Source organism: Ostrinia furnacalis, unplaced genomic scaffold, assembly GCF_004193835.3.
Source record: "Ostrinia furnacalis isolate ACB-3 unplaced genomic scaffold, ASM419383v2 OfSCF5129, whole genome shotgun sequence".
Classification (NCBI taxonomy): Eukaryota; Metazoa; Arthropoda; class Insecta; order Lepidoptera; family Crambidae; genus Ostrinia; species Ostrinia furnacalis.
Window position 1 is genome coordinate 476956 of NW_021135368.1, and position 23977 is coordinate 500932.

Consider the following 23977-nt stretch of genomic DNA (forward strand, 5'->3'; position numbering starts at 1 on the left):
AACACAACTGCCATTTAAGGCAATTTGTCGCCACCAAATTGTTAATCCACAACATGTTTCTAATCCGATTACTATTTGGTTTACTGTTTCGTCAAATTAAATAGCTATTAACAACTCCATGTCTGTTTCTAATTTTGTTTTATGACTGCTCGTAAACTGTACGCGAATAACGTGTAAGAAGACAGATCATTATTTTATATGGACCCTAAAGTACTATTCTACGGCACTTTAGCGTTCGTCGTGTTGGATTATTCCCCTCTTTATACCCGCGAGAGATGCGTCGACCACTTTGTTGTTTTATACTTCGTCTCGCAGCGACTTTATGCATCGCCTCATTGCTCTTGGTCGTTTCGCTTAGTTTCCCCTCTATTTTAGACTCACGTTACTATGTAAATTTATTTTCGAACAAGCGATCCGTTAGCGACTATCTATCCTCGGTCCCTGCCTTCTACTCGACTGTGAAAAAGGCACTGTAAAACAGAGAAAATTGCTTGTTTCAAATCATGAAAGCTCTTAAATTTGAATAAGCGATCTTTTTATATCAAGAAGCTTATGAATAATAAAACATGAATCTTGATTTGCTCCGTACTCTACTAAGCTGATGCACTGATGGAAATTACATCTAAATCTTAAAAACTCTTCCACCACTTTTATCAAAAGAAACCCCTAAACTGAAATATACCGCTTCCCTCCGAAATCATCTTACTTAACAATTTAGAATCATCGTTCCATTTGCGACTACAGAATAATGAAACCGACAAATCCTATTCAGTGTGTAAATAAATAAAGTCCTAAGTCGCATAAACAGAGCAATTTGTTTGATTATTCGGCACAAGCAACGGCCATTGTGAGAAACGTAGTAATAACGCGAACCAAAGTCGGCGCCCTCGACAAACGCTCAGAAACAAACTACATTTTTATACAGGGAGCAAACAAAATGAGTTAGCGGTACCGTTGCGTCGCTTTCCCTGTATTCCTAGCGAGAGAGCTCGAAAATTCGCTTTAATACCTTTGTTCTACAGCGCTTTACAGCTCTCATGTTGCTCGGAAATATTTTCAGAGCTCAGATTTACTTTATGTGTGAATATTTTCCGCTTCATTCTTTTAGAGATTGAGTAGGTACAATATAGCTTTACGTTATTTATTCGTTTCAGGAAACAGATTATTTTCAGACCGTGTGTCTTTTGTATGCTTTGAATAAAAAGCAAATAAACACTGGCATAGAAGTATTTAAGGGGATTGTATTATATTATCATTATTATTATCAAAACCTCTTTTAATACGCCTGATATACGAGTAGTAAGTAGTTATCCGTTTAGTGATCTTAGGTTTACGATACACTGAAGTCTGAACATAATGAAATTAAACTTTCATAATACACTGTCACACACCAGTTTAATTAGCACCTGTGTTAACAGAAATCATAATAACATTAACCATAAAGTCTGCAAACAAAAGGCAAATTAATGAATTCAATAAATCAAGTTCACTAAGTGTTAAAAGATGGGCATGATCATTTTCATTGTGAAATTAAATAAAATAGGTAGAAATTCCCGGTCGAGTTTATTCATTACTTTCCGCCGCAGGCAGGGGTGGTAACCCACCCCACTCCACTCGCTTTATGGATATAACCTCGACAAAATACCCCTAAAATTGCAGTGTTTTTATTACGTTCCCTCTTTATCTTTTTCGGTTTGTTGCTCGTTTTTTATGACGTTATTTTTATTAACGGAATTAGGTATGTAATAGTCAAATCTAAGTTGATGACGATGACAACAACCACTTTCTACTTGATTTTTGCTCTCTATAGTTTCTAAGGGCATGGGTTTCCAACTTAACCAATCATATAACAACCAAGGTAAATTGCTGCCTACTGGGTCTTATTGCCTATTAGACAATAGGCTGTTGTTGTTTTTAATAGAATGTTAAAAAATTTGAAAAAAATTGGCATCCTCATTTACCAAAACGCTTGAGTATCCAGATAAATCACCATAGAGTTTGTATTTCCTCTCTAAATCCTCAAATAAGCAAAGTATTGTGATCCCATAGGATAAATAATGCTCATCCAAAAAGACGAGAAGCAGTAGCACATGTTCCGATGGACAGACCTCCGACATGCTCGAGGGCGAGAGTTTAAAATACGATGTAGATAAAATACAAGTTGCCGGTAGTCGTGTCGGCAGCTCCCCGAACAACTTGTAATTAATTATGGCTTATTATGACGCTCACTTTTGTTTATCTTTGATTATAAACTCTACTTTTTATCGTGCTTGTAGCATACTCTACAAGTTTATTAGTCGAATAAATAAAATGCTGATATTTATTTGATTTGAATTAATATGTTTCTTTTCCTACATTTCAAAGCTCAGTCATAAAAACTGCTGTCTACTAGTATTTTGCCTACATTTATAAACTATTGCTAATCACCACTTAAAACAGTTAGCGATGACACATTGAAATATCTGGTGTGATTTTTCTGTATCATTAAATGAAAACATTGTTTAGATGCCAAATAGTTTGCGAGAGCGATAAAACAAAGCGGCTGGCAAACAACCAAGTCGCGCCGTGCGACACGAGTGGATGGGCGCGCGATTTGCGACACGAACGCTGGCTGCGGCCGCTGCGCATCGCACCTAGGGTATGCNAATCGCACCGCAACCGCGCGACGCTCTTGCGCGAATCGTGCGATGCGACCGCGTGCTTAGCGCAGATTTGCACGGATACATTTTAAATGGAGCCGACAGATCGCTATTACACTCCCTTTGAGAGCACGGAATGCGTTATGTATGACGCGCAATTCAATTTCATGCACAAAGCTCGCGTCGAAACTCTGCCTCTTTGACCGAATCCACTTATGTAATATCGCTTTGTTGCCGTGAGTTTCAAGTTAACAACCTATGCGAGTTGATATTTGGAAACAGATGGCATGATGATGACACGTCCGCTCGCTACAAGTGTCGGAATACGAAAAGTCAATTGCATAAATGCGTGCCAAATGTTTGACATCTTGTCTTTGCAATGTTTATGACTTTCTACTGTAAAAATGTGACGCGTTAGAGATTTAATGCAACCAGCGCGTGACATGTGACAGATAAATCGCATGTCAGCAAGTAGTTTGGTCGTGGTAGGAACAGGATTGTTGGCAAAGTGTGCGCACATGCCGCGGAATGTCGAGACCTGTCCACCTGGCTCGTGGCTCGTGGGCGCGCTCGTCACCGGCCACCCTTTGATGTCAGCCCGGAACGCGCCGATGATACAAGCAACTGATAAATAAACAAAAACAACACGAGCCGGAATGCAATTAACCTACATAATTAAGTGTTGCCGCTAATTGTTTTCTCTACTCTGTATTGTATTGACTGCGTTACGTGTATTCACACATCAGTTGTCAGTACACAGCAGGCTGATTCACAATTCGATTTATTTATACTGTGGCCTAAATGCCGGTTTTATTTTACTAATATACAGGGTGTTACTTTGCATTCTTGCCATATTTACAGAGGTTACTATATTACTGATACTGAACACAAATCCGTAAAAAAATGATGCCCGAAAAAAATTTTTTTTTAACTTGATTATTTTAATTTATCGACAATCTGTTAAACACACCACTAATTTATCGTAACGCATGCACATCACTTGTTGGCGATGGCGATGGAGACTTTTTTACTTTTTATTGTATTTTTAAATATCTATTGCAATCGATTGTCTTTAAAATGTCTTTTTGACACTTGTAAAAAATTGAGAAATCCATCAATCACAAATCACGTTATAAATAATACAAAAATGTCTGAAGCGTATTCAAACAACGAATAATTTAATCAAAATGGTGCTTGGAGTGTCTGCAAGACGTCTTAGACGAAATGCTTGATGACGTACCCTTAGCGTTACACCAAATGCTCTACTACCAGCAGGATGGTGCTCCCCCACAATAAGGACGTCAAGTGCGCGAATAATACGTTTGGTCAGTAGTGGATTGGACGAGGGGTCCAGTAGCTTGGCCACCACGATCCTCGGACCTGACACCAATGGATTTTTGGAGTGACTTAAAACGACTGGTATGCGCAGAAGAGATAAACAGTGTAAACGCGTTACATGAAAGGATTGTTTTAGTGAAACTGTGAGACAAAACGTTTATGTGTTGCGAAAACTAAAGCGAAAAACCTACGCTTCGCCGTGCTAGACTGTGCCTTCATCAGAACGGAGGACACTTTGAACACTTGCTTCGCAGTACGTAAACTTTGTAAGTAGGAACTTATAAATAAATAATTAATTGTGAATAAGGTGATTTCATTTCATACTTAATTTATTAATTTGTAAAAATAGGGTACAATGTTATAAATTAATTAAAACCCTAATAATTATTACGTATTTTTGACGGTCCTAAGCCCGTAAAGTAGAAAGGAAAATCTGAAATCAACTGAAGAGTATTTTAAAATAATTATTATGACTGGATAAAAAGGCTGGTACCCAGAGCCATAAAACAACAGATTATTAAGAACTAGGCCACGCCCACTAGGTTTATTTCACTTGCACCTGTAGAACGTGCGAGACAAAATTGGTTTATTCCAATTTGTACTGAAAAACCAAATTTACTAAAATCTTAGTGTACTTTCTTTATGTGAGTCTCTTGTTTATCTTAAATAATAGGTATTGTTCCCTACTTTTATCTCTGTGAATATGGCAAGAATGCAAAGTAACACGGTGTATTTTAAACCTTGCATCATTAACTTTTAGCAGCCTTACAAAGCGTAAATTATATCTTAAAGCCAAAAACAGCTCGTAATACATAACAAATATAAAAGCTCTTATTGTAATTTCCCACATGATGTGAGACCAAAACCTGCACGTACAAATTTAGAAGTATATTTAGTGCGGCGGGTTAAGTTTATTAATTAATTAAAGCCGGAGTAGGTGAGGCTCGATTAGCAGAATAAATTGCGCTTGCGGTGGACTCAATCCCGGCGCGCCGCGCTCGCGACAACAAAGCGATCGCCCTCGTCCGCCGTAATGCTAACTCATTATTTATTCACATCTATAACGAGATTGTCAGTGCTGTGCACCCTGCACCAACCGCTCCTCCAAACCCGCTTATTTCGTCTCGTTACTCGACGACCGACGCTATATTTGCTTCCACTAGCTATTTTTACTCGAATTATACTTTTTGCCGCGCAAGTTCTAAAGTTATTATGGTTTCCTTTTAAGCTCTCTTTAAAATTACGAAACTTGTTCGACTCGATGCGTCTTGCTGCTTTGATGCACTTTAATAGTGGTAAAGTGGCTTTGATAAATGAAATTACTCATTCTTTAAAAATATGCTGTAGGTAAGCGACGTCTGTAAATTAGTGTGATTCAATTCAAGACCTTTTAAAAGATGAATGTGAACTAGTGGACACAAAATGTAGAGACTCTCCCATCTTATATTTTGCTTTCATACTTATTTGTTCCTATTTCTATGATAACATAACTAATAGTACTTTACCAGTAGGTATCAAATTTATAGTGAACAGGCGATAAAAAGATGTTCCCACTAAACACGTTGTAAAATCGTCACATTGCACTCGCAAAAAGCCACATGAAAACAATGTTACACTAGAGAATTTTTATTCAAAAGATATGAAAAGCGGCAGAGCACTTGCAAACGGCTAGATAATGCCGTCAGATACTCGGCGCAGTCGTTGAAAATTTTATGTCGCCTCTCGCTGCATCCTCGACTGCATCACCCCCCCCGCATCCGTAATTCTGCACCCTCTTTAAGTGCTGTTGCCATCGACTTGTGTTATGCAATATTCATATGCTCGCGGTTATTACCTTACATTAATTTCGTAATTTGCTTGTGGATGTAGTTTAAATATTTACACCATACGTTTAAATTTATGTAGAGTCTGTAATAGATTTGTAAAATAAATGTACCCGACAGTTCAAAAATTTTCAACTTGATATAGCATGTTACAGCCATTTTCGAAAACTTTAAAAGCTGAACAAATTCCTTCAAATCTGTCGCGCACGCTAAGTGAGATTACTACAGCTTTGTAGAGCGCGAGAGCAGCGGGCTCCCTTTGTGCCGTTGACGCTCCTCCATTTTTCCGCCTTCCCTCACTTCTTTGCCACAAATACTGATTGCGACTCGCACGCCGCACTATTATGGTGAACCTATGGTACTTCATAGCTCTTTTTATTCAAATGTTTGTGTGACAGCTGTAACGGGCGTTAGATTTGAATACAATAAGGTAGAACGTATTTTAGGTATATCTCTATTCATTAATGCTGACCCCGAGTCTTGACAAAAAGTTTACTAACTTTTTATCGATTTCTTAGCACATGTCGTTTATTTTCCTACTAAAATTCCTAAAAAAACTAAAAGCGATACTTATTTATTTATAAAAAACTTAAAAACAATATTTTGTTTTTGGTAGGTCCCCAAATCTCCTCAACGGAACAGAAAATGTGACTGCATCATCCTCATTACAATTCAACCTTTGTAGACACGAGTCAGAAATACATTAGTATGTCTTTTGCGTTACTCGTTGCCTTTTTGTTTGTGGGTACATGTATGCTCTCAGTCATTCGTAAGTGACACTTTCGGGTGCTTTCTCTTTTTGTAGACATTTAAAGTATAATTTAACCAATACTACATTTCCAGAGGGTATGTTTATATGTGAAAGCTTATACAATATACATTTACATAAAACGCCGCCGCAATATTTGCAAAATGAACGCAAGCAATACAAAAACGCAATCCAACAATACGTTTACCACAAATTGAATGAGGCTCGAAATAAATCCTGCGGTCGTTGTCTGACTCCCAATATCTCCCTTTCGTATTTCACCCCTGTTTGGCAATTCAGCTGACAAAAATTGTCCAAACGTTCCAATATTTGTACACTTTCCTCTTACCATTATCGAGTGCTTCAATATGACAACAAATGCCTAATAGTTTAATTGACCGATCAATTAATGTGTATGGAAAATATGGATAATATGTATTATGTATGTTTTGTTGCTTCAGTGACTCTACCTAACATTTTATTAGGTACTTTAACCAAAATCGAAAAAGTGCCGAAAAAAAAAAAAAAAAAAAAAACATTTGTTTTATATTTTGGTCTATTAAATTCATCTTAATGGCATTTATTTCTTATAGTCGTCATCATTAATTGGAATAATTAGAATTCCCAGGTCATAGATTCTTCTACAAGTACTTAGTCAGTTCCTCTACTGATTTGAGGGTGGAAAGCCCAGCACTGTAGTGTATCGTGTTAATTACTTTAGTCACTCCACAGGCGGGATGGTTAACAAATCTTGTCGTTACTTAATTTCAATGAAAGACTGACGACGCTGTTTGGATAATAAATTATTATGCCTTTGAGCGTTCTTAACGGGCGACTAAATCGATAAGCGTCGTTTTTATTGCATCATTAACAAGCAACGCGAGGGCGAGCCGATTTCAATCTGCGTAATCAACGCCGGGAGCACCTACCTGTATTGTATTGCGCTCAACGAAACCTAATTGGTGCTAGAAATATTAAAAGTACTACGACATCGTAACTCGGCTCATTGTTGACATAACAAATCTATAAAAGCCATGCACGCCATGCCGACGAAACTAGTTGCACCATTAATCATATTTCTGGATTCTAGGTCAGCGAAAAAATATGTATGAAACTGTGCAAATTAAATGCATATAAAATAACGTACACAATAAAATACAGACGGTACAATGGAATTGCCAGAATTGTTTCAATTTAAAATAATAGCTTTACATAGCTGTACGTGAAAAATCATATTTTATTTATTAGTTTTAAAAATTCCCCACTCATTTTTATTGCTTTTGCTACCGAAAGTGGGAAAACGAGAGAAAAAAATAAACAGTGCACTGACGCTCGCTAGCATATTTCCGGCTCGCTGCCGCTCGGAACGTTTCAATTTTACAAAATAACTTTTACTCTCCAACTCCTGACAAACGATCAACTCTGTGTTTTAGTTTCAAAATTAAAATCAATTGAAGTCCTCCGCTGTGGCTGTCTGCCTTGAATTGTGTGCGACTGTATCAACACAAAGGTACTTAAGGATTTTAATACGGTTTTCAATCATTAATAAATAAACATTTCGTGGCAAAAGATAATTTATTTATTTAATGAATGACAATCTTAGCTCTAACATTACAGGTTACCCCAATGCGATAATGTACACAAATAGTCAAATATAATTTAAACTAAATAAATATTTAAGCCCTTGTGTAATTTATTTTCTTAATTTATATTAAGTAGGTATATCGATAAATATTAAAATATACGTTACCTTGGGATGAGTTGATTAAGTTTAAACAGATCTGCTATCAATTTACTGCCTTAATTAATTTTAATGTTATCAAATTTCCCTTAAAATGACGGCGCGATACGGTTCTGGAATACTAATTTCATATCCAATATTCAGTTCGACTCGTGATGCCTCCTTAATACAACTAATTGGCTGTTAACATAAGATTAACACGATTAAATTCAAATGGATTACGGCTGTTTCAATGCCAAGTAAAATAATACCACTTCCATGCTCAACCGAGTTTAATTGGTAATTACTGAAAACTTCAAAGCATCTCATAACACAGAAGTGAAGTGAATCTTCTTTTTGAAATCGGATGAAATTATGTTAAATGCTAATAAATAAAACGAGATTATCCTGTTTTAAAATGTACATCGTATTTTCGCGCTCGTACAAAAAGATCTCGCAAGAGAGTTCTTACAGCAAAATATCGAGTCTTGTAAACGTCGAGCCCGAGCTCTTGAGCTCTCTTTGATCCGGGACTTTTTGTCACTGTTTGTACAAAAAGATTCATATCGTTTTAATTTCCCCTCGGTATTACACGTTAATATTTTACGTGAGATCACAATTCGTCGCAGAATAATCAGCTCCTCTTTGGAAAAAATCACATAAATTCGCTCTTTGTATTTGTGAAGATTCTTATAGACGTGTAGAGTCTGTCTCCGAAGACAGGGCAGGATTTATCTTGCTATCTCTACCGCTTCACTGTTACCCTCCGAAAATAAGGGGTTGTCTTTTATCCGATCTTTTTTTCCTTTCTGAATAAACGATTCCAAATTAATATTTCTGTAGGGAGCGTTTTTATTGCCATTCTTTTGTAATTCTATTGTTCATTTATTGCACATATGATTTATTTCAAGACGGTTGTTGTGTTTCGTTACTTGAACGTTACTTTTTGTTTTATAAATTATGGAGGATGTTTTCTTATCTTTGCTCGCGTGTGTAATACAGATTTCTGTAAAAAAGAGCCTATGTTCGGTACTAAAATNACAGACAGACAGACAGACAGACAGACAGAGTTACTTTCGCATTTATAATATTAGTTGGGATGGAGGATGTTTTCTTATCTTTGCTCGCGTGTGTAATACAGATTTCTGTAAAAAAGAGCCTATGTTCGGTACTAAAATAAAGTAGCTTTTTTCAGTAATAAAAATCGTATCAATGTAAGAAATACTATCGTACATTCTTGCAATCACTATTTAATATTAATTATTTATTAATGTGCTGACAGAGGTAAATAAAGGATTAGCTTATGTTTGAATTGTTTAACGAACGTAAGGCCAGTGTTGGTTTTGTAATTAATTTAGTGGGGGCAACAAAGAGCCGATGTTTGCGCAAACGTAACTGAACGTGGCCTGTTTACTGCTCGCCCAGCTTGTAATGGTTACCGTACAACGGCTGCATTTATCGCAGTCGTAAAGCAATAAGTTATAAAACGAATATAAATAAATCGCTTTATGACGCTTTTACTGCTTTTCACAAATGTGTTATTGCTACAAACGGACGCTGCCAATAGTATACATGCTTATAAATGGAAACACATTATGAGTAACGGCCAACTTATAAGTTTTGATAGAGATGTTGACCTTTCTTTCTTTAGCAAATGAAACACGTAGGCTGATTATGCCTATTAACGACGACTGTTATAAATATCAGCACTCCAATGTTAATAATTTAGCCTTTTGGAATATTGAAATAATCAAATAGCTTGTTAGCATTTCACAATCATTAGTGTTTTATTGTTAGCTGTTAATTATGTCTTAATAACTCGCGGCGCTGCGGGCGCTCTACGCAGCCCACTTGAAAATTGAAACGCTCAGATATTTTACATAATATTCATTACCAGTTTGTTCAGAACAGCCACCGTTTATTGCTGTTATTTATTGCTCACTATAATGTGAATTGGATGAAATATTTTATCTAGAATTTGATATTGACATGTATTTTAGGATTTGCTCTGTGAGTAAATCGCGACCTGCGACTAAGGTTACTACTAAGTTGAGCAAAAAAAAAATTTGGGTAAAACAAATCAAATGAAGTCCAAATCTCTAAAATTTTAATACACGTACATTTAAACTTTAAACACTACACATTAAATTATTCGGTAGAGACTTTTAAAATACTTTAACAACAGATCGCCCAGTTACAAGCCTTGTTTGATGACTTTCGCGTTTAGCCATATCAGGCACATCGCTCTACATGTATTAGCTTTCAAAATCCGTTGCATCAAGAAATACTCAACAAGGCGTTTCGTTGGGCGGGCGGCGCGTGCGCGAGAGGGGGCCGGCGGCAGCGGGCGACGACCGCGCGGCGCGGCACTCTCGCCACGGCCGCTGGGCCGGTCACTGCGTTATTCGTCTCTATCGCATTCTTTGTCTTTACGATCGTCCCGCGATCTTTCGTTATTTTTGTTTCGCGCGAACACGCTTGCGGACCCGGTCGACCTGGATTACAGTGCACTAGGATTGCAGTGTATGACATCTGGATACATACAAACATACGAAAAAGTGAACAACAACAGTTTTGTGACCATTTGTATTCAATAAACAAAAGTGTTACATTTTGTTGTGAACGTTGCTGAGTGTGCGCATATTGCCTGTGTTGAATGTTTATGTGGGACTGTCGCTACTGCTACGAAAGTGAAATAGTTTTAATACAGGAAAAAAGTTAGTTACCATAGTGAGGATCAAAGATTCGCCTAAAAGCAATGCTGAAGGTAACAACAAGAAAGAAAGCAAGAAAAAAAGTTCAAAACAAAAGACGGAGAATACCGCTACGGTGACAAACAAAAATGAAAAAACCTCCAGTGCCCCAAAAGGAGATAAGGAGGTTCAGAAGCGATCACCAGCGAAACCTCAGTCAGAACAACAGGTACTGGCAAAAGTATAGTTTCTGGTTGTATTACACCTACTTTTTATTTTGAAATGTACCTAACGCATGTCGGACTATAACCAAGAACAATTTCTCAATATGAAGTTCCTTGTTTATCCTACCAACCAAAAAGGTTAGAATTAAAATTGACAAACTGTCTGATTATTTGGCGAGCTTATGAATCTTATCAATGTGCATTTGTGCAACCTAACCTAGTCGGGATAAAGTTGTGCATACGTTCTATTGACTCAAATCCTCCTGTCACGGATCCTGAAAATGCGAATTTGGCTGAACCCGGCATAGCCATTTTTGAGCACGTGTCTTCCCGGCTCCTGCTGTCAGAGTTATGAAAATTATATTCTGTCTAGTAGTCGATTATTTTATAATCAAAATTTATGCGTGATACATGCCAAATATGTATATTACATCTAATTAAATCACACAGATACCTATTTAAATCATGTTAAACATAACTTTGCCAAGCGTGTTTCATAAAAATTAAGAGGTCAATGTATTTATCTATACTAATATTATAAATGCGAAAGTAACTCTGTCTGTCTATCTCGCTTTCACGCCTAAACCACTGAACCGATTTTGATTAAATTTGGCATAGAGAAATACCACTGGTATTAGATGTTGGGATTGGATCGGAATAGATCGATAGTTTGAATCCCGATAAAGGACATAGGATAGTTTTTATCCCGGTTTTTGAGACAGGGACGCGCGCGATAAAGTTTTTCTGTGACACAAAATTCCACGCGGTCGAAGCCGCGGGCGGAATGCTAGTTATTTAATATTTTTGAAAAAGAGCTTAAACAGGTACTAGTTTCATGGAAGTTTGTGCTACCTCTCTCTAAATGTGAAATAAACTAGAGCATTACGACAAAGCACATTGACTGATACGCTTGTGTACACACTGTGGATACAGGTACCATTGTAGATCGTAAAGGAGTATAATTTACACGTACTCACATTAAAAAGTAATGGAATCATTATAGCGCTCGGTCACGATACATATCCGAAACGCAACACGCGTCGCTTTTACTGCTAATACACTACAATTCAGTTCCAATGTTTATGGAGGCAATGCAAACGGCGTAATAGTTTCTATTCTAACACCCGGTTGTTAACTTTATTTTTATTACACGTCATATCTGGGTAAATAAGCGCTTTTCAACTGTTGCTAGAAGGTTTTAGCTGCGTTAAAGCAAATAACACATAACAATCCATTATATTCATTCACTTACGAAGTTTACTCGTATGTTGCAAAGCAACATTACTTCACATTTCAGTAAGAAAATTATATTTCTGCAAATATTATAAAACTAGTAAACTCACTTGAACTGTACGTATTGATTAATCACATAATAAAAACTATTTTTTTATTTCCAATCAATATGCTTAGAAACAATATAAGTACATAACTGATAAATAGTATGTAATCTGAAAAACCCCAAAACAAATTGATTAATCATGATAAATTATTGATATTTTTTATTCCATTCATTATTTTACGATAAATTAAAATCTATTGGTAGATAAATTAAACTATATTTTAAACCTGCCATATTTTGCTATTCTTAACATAATGCTGTCGATACATAAATGTTATTTATGATAATTTTATGTAAGCTACGGAGTTATCCGTTAATTCTATTAAAATATACACGAAGCCGGTCCAAGTAAGTAATTATGAATATTATAAGCAATTAATCTGATAAGATTATCGTAGGTATCGTTAATTCTTAAAATTATAGACTAATTAGGTAGATATTTAGTTCTCACGACTGCCGTGATAATACAAGATAAATATCTACAGCCATCGCCTCTACAATTACATACGCGCTATCAATATAAAAGAAAAATGAGGAAAATTTTAAATGTGTATGTATATCATCTGCCGTGAAATATGCACGAACTAGAAACTTCAACGCGTTAGACAACATTAAAATTATGTTTCTGTTGTCGACATTGCGAACTCCACTCGAGAAAATAAAATATCGTTTTGTCATGTTCTTATGTCACCATGATGTCAACGTGGAACAAAAAATTCAGGTCATGATAATACATATTATAATCGCGACCCAAACTTTAAATAATAAAGAAAATATTTATGTAATTTCCTAACTATTCATAAACTTAATTATACGTATGTGAATTTAAGAATACAATTATTATTTTTTGCATGCATAGTTTGTCTGATGTAAAAAGCAAAATAATTTTGTTTAGTTAATTGTTAGTTATCAACAGTATAATAAAATCATTAATCATAATTACTTATTCCGTTTAGTGAGATGCCTAACTGACTGACGACTGAATGTTAAAACGGAATTCTACTAATATATTACAGTAGCGCCATAAATAATTCATGACATACGACGAAGCTGATGTGATAATATACTCACATGACTTCACGCATTATTATAACCCCTTACACAAACCTCGAAATATGATGTTGCTATTTGATAGTACTTTATTTTATTTATTAGGACAACCAACAAGACAAACACGCATACATGAAATTACTATAACTAAAACTACTTATCTTCAGTATTGTTAGAAGTAAACTACATCTGTGATCTGGCTAGTGTCAAACGACTAGTGAAAAAGAGATTTTAATTAAATTTGTGTAGTTAATTTAATAACCCAGTTTTTGTAACAGAAAAACCTGCCTTGTTACAAAATCACCGCGGGCTATGATCGGGACGTCGTCGTTTGAACTTTACTTCTGGACGAAAGTCTCCTTGAATTTTAAGACCGATCCTATTAAAAGTTTGTGGGAGTATTAGAATTTCGAATGAGGGGCGAAAAGCTATCACGCCATTTTTTCCGGATCTCCCCGCTTCTCTACGGGGTGGACGCGGAGGTGGGCCCCGAGGCGCGGATCTCGAGATTATGCTTCGCTATCTGTTTTGAATTCGTAATTTCAACATAATTAATTCTGAATTTTTTAACTTAATTTATTTTAAAGTTATTAACTGCTACTAAATGCTCAGACATAAATAAGAATGGCACAAAGCTGTTACGACGGAAATCCCAAATAATTTTATTACCAACAGAACTGTAAAATGCTTTACATTCTCATGAATAATGGCCTGAACCGAAATACTACTAGTCAAAGCCTATGTTGTTTTGAAAATAAACGTTTTGTTTTGTGTTAATATTCTTAGTCTTATTTTGACACCGTTGACTAATGCGGTCGTTTATTTTTATAGCTAGATTATTTATTTAGAGACGTGCGTTTCTGGTCGGAGGTGGGCTCAAACGTACTATTATTACTTGCCGACACGACATCAGTCATCGCGCTAATATCTCACTGATTATTATCCATTTTATGTAACGATGTTTTGACCTGCTGCCAACACACATTGGCGATGATTGACTTCTCCTATTTTCTGTGCGGAAACGGTAGCCCCCTCCAAGTCCTCGTTAAAAAAGTAGCACTTGTTAACAAAATGATTCAGTTACATGATACTCAATGTAATCTTGTCAGGTAACGTCTGTTATCAAAAGAAAAAAAACATTCCGTGTCCGCGGCACCTTTGAATGTCCTTTATGCATCGTGGACCGGACGCGAAGCCGCCGCTTGGTCGGCACGCGCGGTCCATACTTGATTTATCACTCCATTGTTGCGGAGCGACGACCCACCCCCACCGGATAAGGCTAAACATTCAATTGCCGGAACGCTCCCAAAACGATTTGTTCCTTCAATACGATCGATTGACTATTTCATCCGGTCACTTCGGTATTTCGATTCCTGAATTTGATTGTTTGATCCAATCTGTTAGACAGTAATCAATCACCTTTACGAGTAACTTCAAACTATATCTACTCTAAACATTATTACTCACTGAAAGCAAAACAAAGTTTTACACTTTTAACATTCAAAATAGAATTAGGTACTTTAAAACAAAATATGTGACAGCACCTTGGCCTCAGTCCGGTTAGGATTGGAGAGACAATGCTACTTAAACTGCTCGTCGTAAACGGTGCGGTTCCCCGGCTAGTTTTATTGAGCTATTCTCTCGCTCGCTCGTAAATATTTCCAAGTAATTACTTACCATTCCCCTTCAAACACTTGGGAGTCTATTGCAGTAAAATGAATAAAAAAATACTCTGCTTCTTGCTTTCTCGCGTTAATTTTTTTCCTCCTTTGTCAAGATATATTGCTATCGAGGAATGTTAATTGTGCATACGTTACACGTGTAGTGTTTGTTTTTACATTTTACATCACTCGTTTATAACATCCAAGACTTCAAGAGTATTTAGGAATTATTGAAAACATTTTACTGAAATAGTTCGTTTCTTTGTAGTGACACCAATATGTCAACGCTTCCTTGTTACGGGTACCTACCTACTAGTATGTTGTTTCCTACGTTTCATTTGAACACCTATTAGTCAACACTTTGACGTGTGACCCTCGGGTTTCGACAAATGTTAGCAACTTGTCATAACGTTGTTAACTGCCATGATGGATAATGGATCAATCTGTCATGATTGAGGATAATAGGTTTGATAAACTAAGCTTTGGTTATCAAGGCTTTTATATTTATTAGCATGAAATTTTTGGTAGATCGGACCACGGCTACATTATGGGGAAACATGGAAAACTTTTTTACCCTTCGCCCTCTTTTTCCTGTAATCTTATTCTTGTAAACAAATGTACAAATGGGAAAGTATCATCACGGAATGAATAGTGAAGTCATTTATTTTATTTTCGATGTTACACTTTACACAGTATTTTATTTAAGCGCTATTCGGTGCTAATTTGTAATTAACACAATAATGGCAACACTAATCGATTAATCGCACTGTTATATTTACGACTGTTTCCATTTGCAGACGATCATTAAGTATTCACCCTCCGCCCGCAGTGTATATTATCTACGAAGCGCATTTACGATTTAATGAACCTATCGAGAACTTATTAGTAAAGCCTTCACATTCTGCTAACACTTATAACTATAAGAATGATGGCATCCCACTATAGTTCGGTTATAATTCTCTTTGGCAATGGTTTATGTGTCGGACGCGATTTCATCTTCCATCTGTTGAATACTAAAAACCTGTGGGTGGTTATTGTGTTAGGTTTGAACAATAGACACATACCTATTTAGAATGTTAATAAGTACACAATACAAGCCGGTCGGTACTGCCGGTACTATACACGATTTACAGTTAAAAAATTTCACGCTCATCAATATTTTAAACATATTCAAGTGTCATTAATGTACAAAAGCATACCGCAAAGCTATTTTGAATTTATCTATCCGGCCCCTTGCTTTGTAGAAAATATTATTTCTTTACATTGAACATGGTCACAAATTCTTAATAATATGTATGTATGCTATGATATTGGTAAATCTATTGAAATAAATACAAAAAGTTCAAGCTACAGCTCTGATCAAAATCTCCAGAAATAAGCTTAACTAAAAATATTTTTTCTTTGTTTCAGGCGAGTCCAGAGAGCAGTAGAAATGCCTCACCAAGATATCATGACGCGTCCATGGATGATGTAAGTGGTTTATTAATTTATTGTTATTATGCAATTATTATTCATTAATTTCTTCATAGTAATTGGAATTTTCGCAAGATATTTTTTATCAATGTGAAATAACATAATATGAATTAGATACCGCCAGGAAATGACATTCCTTGATGCCCGTCTTCATCACGTTTCAGGCGTCAGACGCAGGTTCTTTGTTCCGGGTGGCGGGCGCGGGCGGTGGTGGCGGCGGCAAAAACGAACTGGTGGCGCGGGGCGGCAGCGGCGGCGCGCTAGCCCTGTCGCGCGCGCCGGTCGGCGGCAGCGCCAGCCCCGCGCCCGCGCCGCTCCCCCAGCCCGCGCCCTCGCCGGCGCCCGCCGCCTTGCCGCCGCCCGCGCTTCCACCGCCGCCGTTCCGGGCCGACACGCCGCTGAGGCCCAACGGTGCTCACATACCCGCGATCGATGGTCAGGCCGCCACGCAAATACCGGCGCGGCCGGTCGGCGCCGCCGGGCCCGACACGCCCGAACGTCCCGCGAGCAACAACAAGCTGCAGCCCGGCGCCCGCGCCGCTGCCGACAGCCCGACGCCGGCGCCGCCCGCGCCTCCGGCTCCGTCGCCGCTCTTCCCCTCGCATTCAGCGTATCAGTCGCACGCCGCAGCGGCGATGCCCGACTACCGGCTCACGAACCACGAGACGCGGACCGGGCCGCCGGAGCAGCCGCCGGCGCCGCTGGACCTGATCGCTCACCACGCGGCGCGGCCGCCGCCCGGCGCGCCCGCCTCAGCGCAGGCGGCGCATCCTAGTCTTCAGAGTCGAGTGCCCCACTCGCAGCCTCACCCCTTGATGCCCGGCCACGACGTCCGAAACGCGGCGACGGCGGCCCCGGCTCACACCTCCGTTCCTACCTCCTATTCCAACCGCGTCAATGGAGTGCCTCAAAGTGTCCCTCCGCATTCGCTCTCCACGCCGCCCTCCAACACCAGCTGTCTTCCTATTCAATCCATGCCCGGACGGGCCATTTCTCCGGCCGCGCCCACCTCTCGCCCCTATCCAACTCCGTCGATCGGGTCTAGTCATATAAACACAAGTATGAGTTCCAATATTCACGGTCATCCGATGCCTTATCAGAGCCAGCCGAGCTTACAGAAACATTCCGTTCAGTCGGCGTACACGAATAGGCCTCCGCATCTCGCACCGTTCAGTGTTGCGAGCCACCTAACGTCCAGTCATATTCAATCTTCGACGTCGAGCCAAACGACTGTTGCGCAAATAAGCCACCCTCTTAGTAGCCATTCCATTTTGAACCATACGAGCCATCTCTCTATGAGTAACTCCAGTCCGCTGATGGCAACGTCTACACCAAACCATATCGGTCCGCCTCTTTCTTTGTCTTCTACCACTAGTACAATTTCAAGTTACACCACGAGCCTTAAACACCCAGGTCTAAGTATGCCGCCTCATGCGGCTCCCCTGGCGCCCCCTGCGTCCATACACACACCAATTAATCACGTGGAAACAACACCCGCTGTCAGTATCGCTCCTGCGATAATTCCTCCCGTGTCTAGTAGTAGTAATAGTACCCATACGTTAGCTCCCCCTGTAGTAGATTCTAGGCAACCTGTCGTGTCTTCGAGTGAACTGCCGTCTCGGACTGAAAGTCCTGCGGTCAGTTCAACTCTCGCTTCTAATGGATTCCCGCCTCCCGTTGTCTATTCTGGAACTACTTACCCGCCACTCTACGCGCCTTATGCCACCACACTTCAACACAGTCCCTACCTCCCACCCGCAGCGGCTTCCCCAAGGAACACAGATACGGTGAGCTTTTATTTTTTTATGACATAATTTAATTTTCCTTTACTTAATCACCCATGTATTAATATTATGTAGTTCTTTAATGTGCTGCAAATTTAAAAAGAAAATTAAATATTCTTTTCTTTTTTTTCAGCGAACAAGTTTATCAGCATCGCCTCTTGTGGCGCCGAAGACGCCGAAAGGCGTGCGACCGCACACTCCGGGCTCTACCGGCGGCGCTGGCTCCGCCCCTGCGCACGCGCCGCTCTCCTACTCGCCCCGCGGACACAGCCCTAATAGGGAACGAGAAAGTTTCAGGTTAGTACTCCGACTGCTCCACTTGCAAACTCCTTATTATTCATCACTCATTAACATTTCCGACAGGCATCGAAAGACGGTATGATTTACAGATTGCTATTGTTTCAATTTGATTGACACTCCAATGACATGTTCAAGGAAAAATATCCGATCTTGAAAGTTTTACATGAACTAAAAACATTGACAGCTTCTTTCGTCCATTGAGGAATAACTTATATTTTCACTCTTAATACTGATGAGTGATGACAGTCCTATTATCAGATACATGACACAATTCACAATTTCTAATTGGAAAATTCTTAAATTCGAGTTTTTAGGCATTGTGTGAAATGATAACAAATTCGAATCGCAATTGCATTAAAAATTTTGTGCATCAGCGCTGTGCTTCAGCAAACGGCAAACAATATTACATAGATTCAGATTGCAAACAAGACAGAAATAAAATTGAAAGGGTTGGGAGCCGCTGATGTATTGGGACGGTAGTAAAAACCCAGCTTGATTCCAGCAGCAACATCAGCAGTCTGTCGCGCAGCACGTCCGCATCGGCCGCGAGCGCGCCGGCGCCGCAGCAGTCGCACGCGCCCGCGCTCGTCGCGCCGCTGTCCGCGCCGCTCGCCGCGCCGCTCGCGGTCAGTCTCTTACTCTATACTCTAGCTGGCGTCGCCTGCGCTGTAACGAACGGTGCGTTGCATCGCCGTTTATTTAACGCTTGACCACTGAACACTGGATAACCTTGTTACAAAAATAAATTCTTTCCCGGAATGGAAAGATTAAAAAAACGACCCATGTTTTATAATGTTTAGACTTTTTCAATATTGCTTTCAAGCTTTTTTTGTAATAAGGTTTAACTTTTTTAATATCACAGATTTTAAAAACTGACACTTTTGTGTTGAAAAAATCTTCGTTTCTTAGTCCTGCACTGCATGAGTGATCATTGAAATAGTGCGGAACAGGAAAAAACGATCAGTCAGTTTTAGATATATCAAGTTCATAGCTAATCATAAATTAAAAATACCGTTACCATTGTTTTCAGGCACCTTTGTCATCAGGGCTGAGCGCGCCTCTCAGCAGTTCCCTAGTCCCACCGCTGGGCGCTCCGCTGGCGGCGCCCACGCCCACGCCGGCTGCGCCCACGCCCACTCACCTGACGCATTCCCTCGCGCCGGTGCCCACGGTGCCAAGCATCAGCTCCAGTGCCAAACCGCCCGCCCACTGGGGGGTAACGTGAGTATACGATCGGATACAGCTACTGTTTGACATTGATGTATGTCAATGTCAAACAATTATCGCCTTTTTACGTGCAAATTGTTGTTCAATATTTTTTTCATTACTACATACTACAAAGTTGAAGCAAGTCGAAACGATTTAAACTTTGTTTCACTTAGAATAGGCGCACACCGTTGATTTTTCGTCGGCCGATAGTTTAGTCGGGCAGTTAATCAGTATGGGCATGTATGGGAGTGCGCACACTACGCCGATTCAATTTGGCCGATTCTTCATACAAATTAAAATCGGGCACAACTATCGGCCAACTAAAAATCAACGGTGTGCGCCTACTCTTAGGCGAGTAATATATTACTTCGACTCAAAGATTTGCAACAAGCTTGACTAACATAAGTTTTCCTATTCGACAAACATATCTACTAGAGTTTACAAAGGCCAAAAGTTGTAAGATATGGCTATGATTATGCTGGGCATGTTCTTTCAAGCAAGGCATGTCATAGAATAGAATGAATTTGCATTAAAAGGGGTAACAATAATAGCCATTTAACAGTTTAGGAAGTTCTTTTACACGGTTATGTGATGGGCATGTTCCTTTCAGCAGGCCCGCAGGCCCGGAGCGATCGAGCAGCGGGTTCGCGCCTGCGCCGCCGTTGTTCGGCGCGCCGCTCGCGCCGCCTAACCCTAACCCCTTCTCGGCGGAGTCGCTCTTCCAATCTAGTGAGTATTATACATTGTTATGGCGAGGTTACATTATGCCGAAAATTGATCGAGACTTCGGCTAAGTTGCACCACCTAACTATAACGATAGCCGGTGCTTTTTGTATGGAGTTTGACAGACTTTTGTTACAGTAAGAATGTGCAACCCAGCCATAGTGTAAAGACGCACTTCAGTTAGTTTCGCCGTGAATCCGTTCATATTTCGTTGTACGTGCTCGGGCTTCTTGGTCAATTTCCCGCGTAGTGTAACTAAGTCATTATACGAGATACGATAAGCTCAATACATTATTTGACAACCAAGAACCATACATAGATGCTAAAACTAAATAAGAGAGAATAACCATGATGACTCGTCGCACAATGTAATTTAATATGGTCTACATTTCAAAGATAACTTAAACAATAATTACATTTTTACTACATAACTCATAATTTGAATTGCCCTTCACTAAATCAACCAATATTGCTATAGTCTTTGGATATTTATGAGACAAGGAATATTTACACCTACTAAATTATTTTTACAACCTTTGTTTCCATGACCTCTTCACGTGTCTACACGTGTTGCAAATTAGCATTTGTATTCGCATTGCCTTGATAATTGAAACAGTCCCAAGTCCCAACTCCTAATAGAAAGATAAATAAATATGAGCTGTCTCTTTTTATCACAACTAAGAGCTCTTACACACGAGCAGCACATTGACGACAGCAAAGGCGACCGCAGTCGCCGTCACTTGTCGGCAGCTAGCCGTCGACGTGCCCGCAGCAAGCTGTCGACGAGTCGACAGCTTGCTGTTGACAAAATGCTGTTCGTGGGTAAGAACCCTTAGGGAATTGCTAAAAAATTAGTGCTGTCAAAAACAATGAAATAATATGGAACTCGAATTTAGAAGGCTACCATAATAAAACATTAAAAAATAGAGCATGGGCGTCGGTGTGTGTAGTCTCGTTCTCTATTCAATAACATTTCTTAAACCCACAATGACCGGTTCTTTCTCTTTCGTCGACGACGACGGGTAAATGCAACAACAGTGTTTCTTCAATGAAATCCATTTTCAACTGGCTGGCTCCTGTACAAAGACGTACGCCGACACGGTCGTCGCAGCAAGCTGTCGACTCGTCGACGGCAGACGTCGACGTGTCGACAGCTTGCTGCGGGTACGTCGACGGCTAGCTGCCGACAAGTGACGGCGACTGCGGTCGCCTTTGCTGTCGTCAATGTGCTGCTCGTGTGTAAGAGCTCTAAAGCAGTCAATTGAAATTGTCAAAACGTTTATTAGCTAGCCCGTTTTCACCATCATTCCCTAATTTTTAAGTGACTCCTATGGTAACACATTACAGGAATTTTGTTTTTATAAGCATCACTAAAAAATTAAGAAGAAAACGGGCATATGACTCCTTGAAACCTTTTTCGGTAATTGGTTGAAGGATAATAAACTTAGGACTGATTTTTCAATCGTCAGATATCTTTTAATTGAAGAATAAACTTGACATATCTCCCATACTGAAATTGTCAATGTGCAAAATTATCCTTCAGTTAAAAGTCAGCCCTTATTATCCAAACGCCAAATAAAACGATTCATAAAACACACCACTGGCTGGTTTTAGAGTCACACTGACGCACGCTGACCGTCAGCGATGACAGCCGAAATGTATGGAGCGTCGGCGCCGAGCGATCAGCGTCACTCAGAAACGTTCCCTTCAATGAGGGTTTTCGCGAATGAAAAATCCGCCAGATGGCAATACGTAGATGCGAGGTCCAAATGCTGCATGATTATTTATTTTTGACATGACATTGACAGATATGTCAAAATCCACCAATCACGCAGCAGTCAGACCCCACATCCACGTCCCGCCATCTAGCGGATCTTTCAGTCGCGAAAACCCTCATTATACAAGGTGTTATGTAAATGGGTATATGAGCCGACACTAGCCCATGTTAACATGGGCATATAAATGGTATGGTGAAGTCAGAAATTTGATATCATCATTTTATTTTTTTTAATTTTCATACAAAATCCGATTTGTATGAAAATTAAAATAATGAAAATATTATAATAATATTGATCTGTCAGCGCCGACGATCAGCGAGCGGTGAGCGCGATTCTAAAACCCGCCTAAAACTCGTGCCTCTCCCCAGGCCCGGGCGCAGACCTGCTGCGGCGCGAGCTCGACAACCGTTTCCTGGCGGCGGCGGGCGCGGCGGGCGGCGTGCGCACCGAGCTGCACCACCACCAGCACCAGCACACGCACGTGCACCAGCACCCGCCGCACGCGCCCCACCAGCCCCACCAGCCCCACCCGCCCCACGCGCCCCATGCGCCCCACGCGCCGCCGCCGCCCCACCCGCATCACCAGCTGTTAGTGCCGCATGCGCCACTCGTGAGTTCTTTTTGTCTTTTCGAAAATGAATGTGTTATGCAGCGACACAAAACAACATCAAGAAGATAACACAAAAAACTAATTTATGCATTTACTAGCTTTCCGCCCGCGGCTTCGCCCGCGTGGAATTTTGTCTGTCACAGAAAAACTATTGCGCGCGTCCCTGTTTCAAAAACCGGGATAAAAACTATCCTATGTCCTTTCCCGGGACTCGAAACTATCTCTATGCCAAATTTCATCAAAATGGGTTCAGTGGTTTAGGCGTGAAAACGAGACAGACAGAGTTACTTTGGCATTTATAATATTAGTATAGATAGAAACCAACAGAGATACATAAAAAATATTAGTTATTACATTTAAACTGATAGTATAGCCAAAAATAGGGTTTTCCCTCTTTATAAAAGTATTATTATTGTTGTTGAAAAAAAAAGGAGTAATAGATATTTAAAAATTAAAATTTTCAAAATTTTACTGTGAATTGCGTCATCAACAAGCCCGGACAAAGCTCTTCAAAAGTGTGAAACAGAAATCAATGGTTTCTAAGTGCCTTAATGACGTCCCTTTTAACTGTCAATGTAGTCTTCTAAAGTATGAAGTGTATGAGATCCATCACAAAAACTATGTATTATGTTTTGTTTCGTATTCACATAAAAATACTTCAAATGTTAAAGGCATTGTTAGTTATTTGACCTTGTGTTTGGTGCGTGCAAAGTAATATCAATACGCAGCCCGTGAAATTGGTGGTATGTTAACATGCTCAGAGACTTAAATAAGAAATGTGGCCTTCCATGACCTACTTTACAACGTGTATGTGACAATTTTAATGGCACTTGTTGGCCCACTTACACAAATTGAATCATATTTT

General features: G+C 39.6%; 1 protein-coding gene across 9 annotated transcripts in view; it reads left to right on the forward strand.

The window, feature by feature from the left end:
* tay (tay bridge kinase) overlaps window positions 1-23977 on the forward strand; it is a 61066-nt gene that overhangs the window by 32611 nt on the left and 4478 nt on the right. For 4 of the 9 annotated variants that reach the window (XM_028315475.1, XM_028315471.1, XM_028315476.1 and 1 more), the window contains 8 exons: window positions 16646-16705; window positions 16873-16895; window positions 17069-18495; window positions 18626-18789; window positions 19295-19418; window positions 19823-20013; window positions 20612-20730; window positions 22871-23112. In XM_028315475.1, the coding sequence (XP_028171276.1) occupies window positions 16646-16705; window positions 16873-16895; window positions 17069-18495; window positions 18626-18789; window positions 19295-19418; window positions 19823-20013; window positions 20612-20730; window positions 22871-23112 (2350 nt within the window). Of the gene's footprint in view, window positions 1-10633; window positions 11191-16645; window positions 16713-16872; window positions 18496-18625; window positions 18790-19294; window positions 19419-19822; window positions 20014-20611; window positions 20731-22870; window positions 23113-23977 lie in introns of those variants that run through there. The other 5 variants (XM_028315477.1, XM_028315473.1, XM_028315472.1 and 2 more) reach the window with 5 other exon arrangements.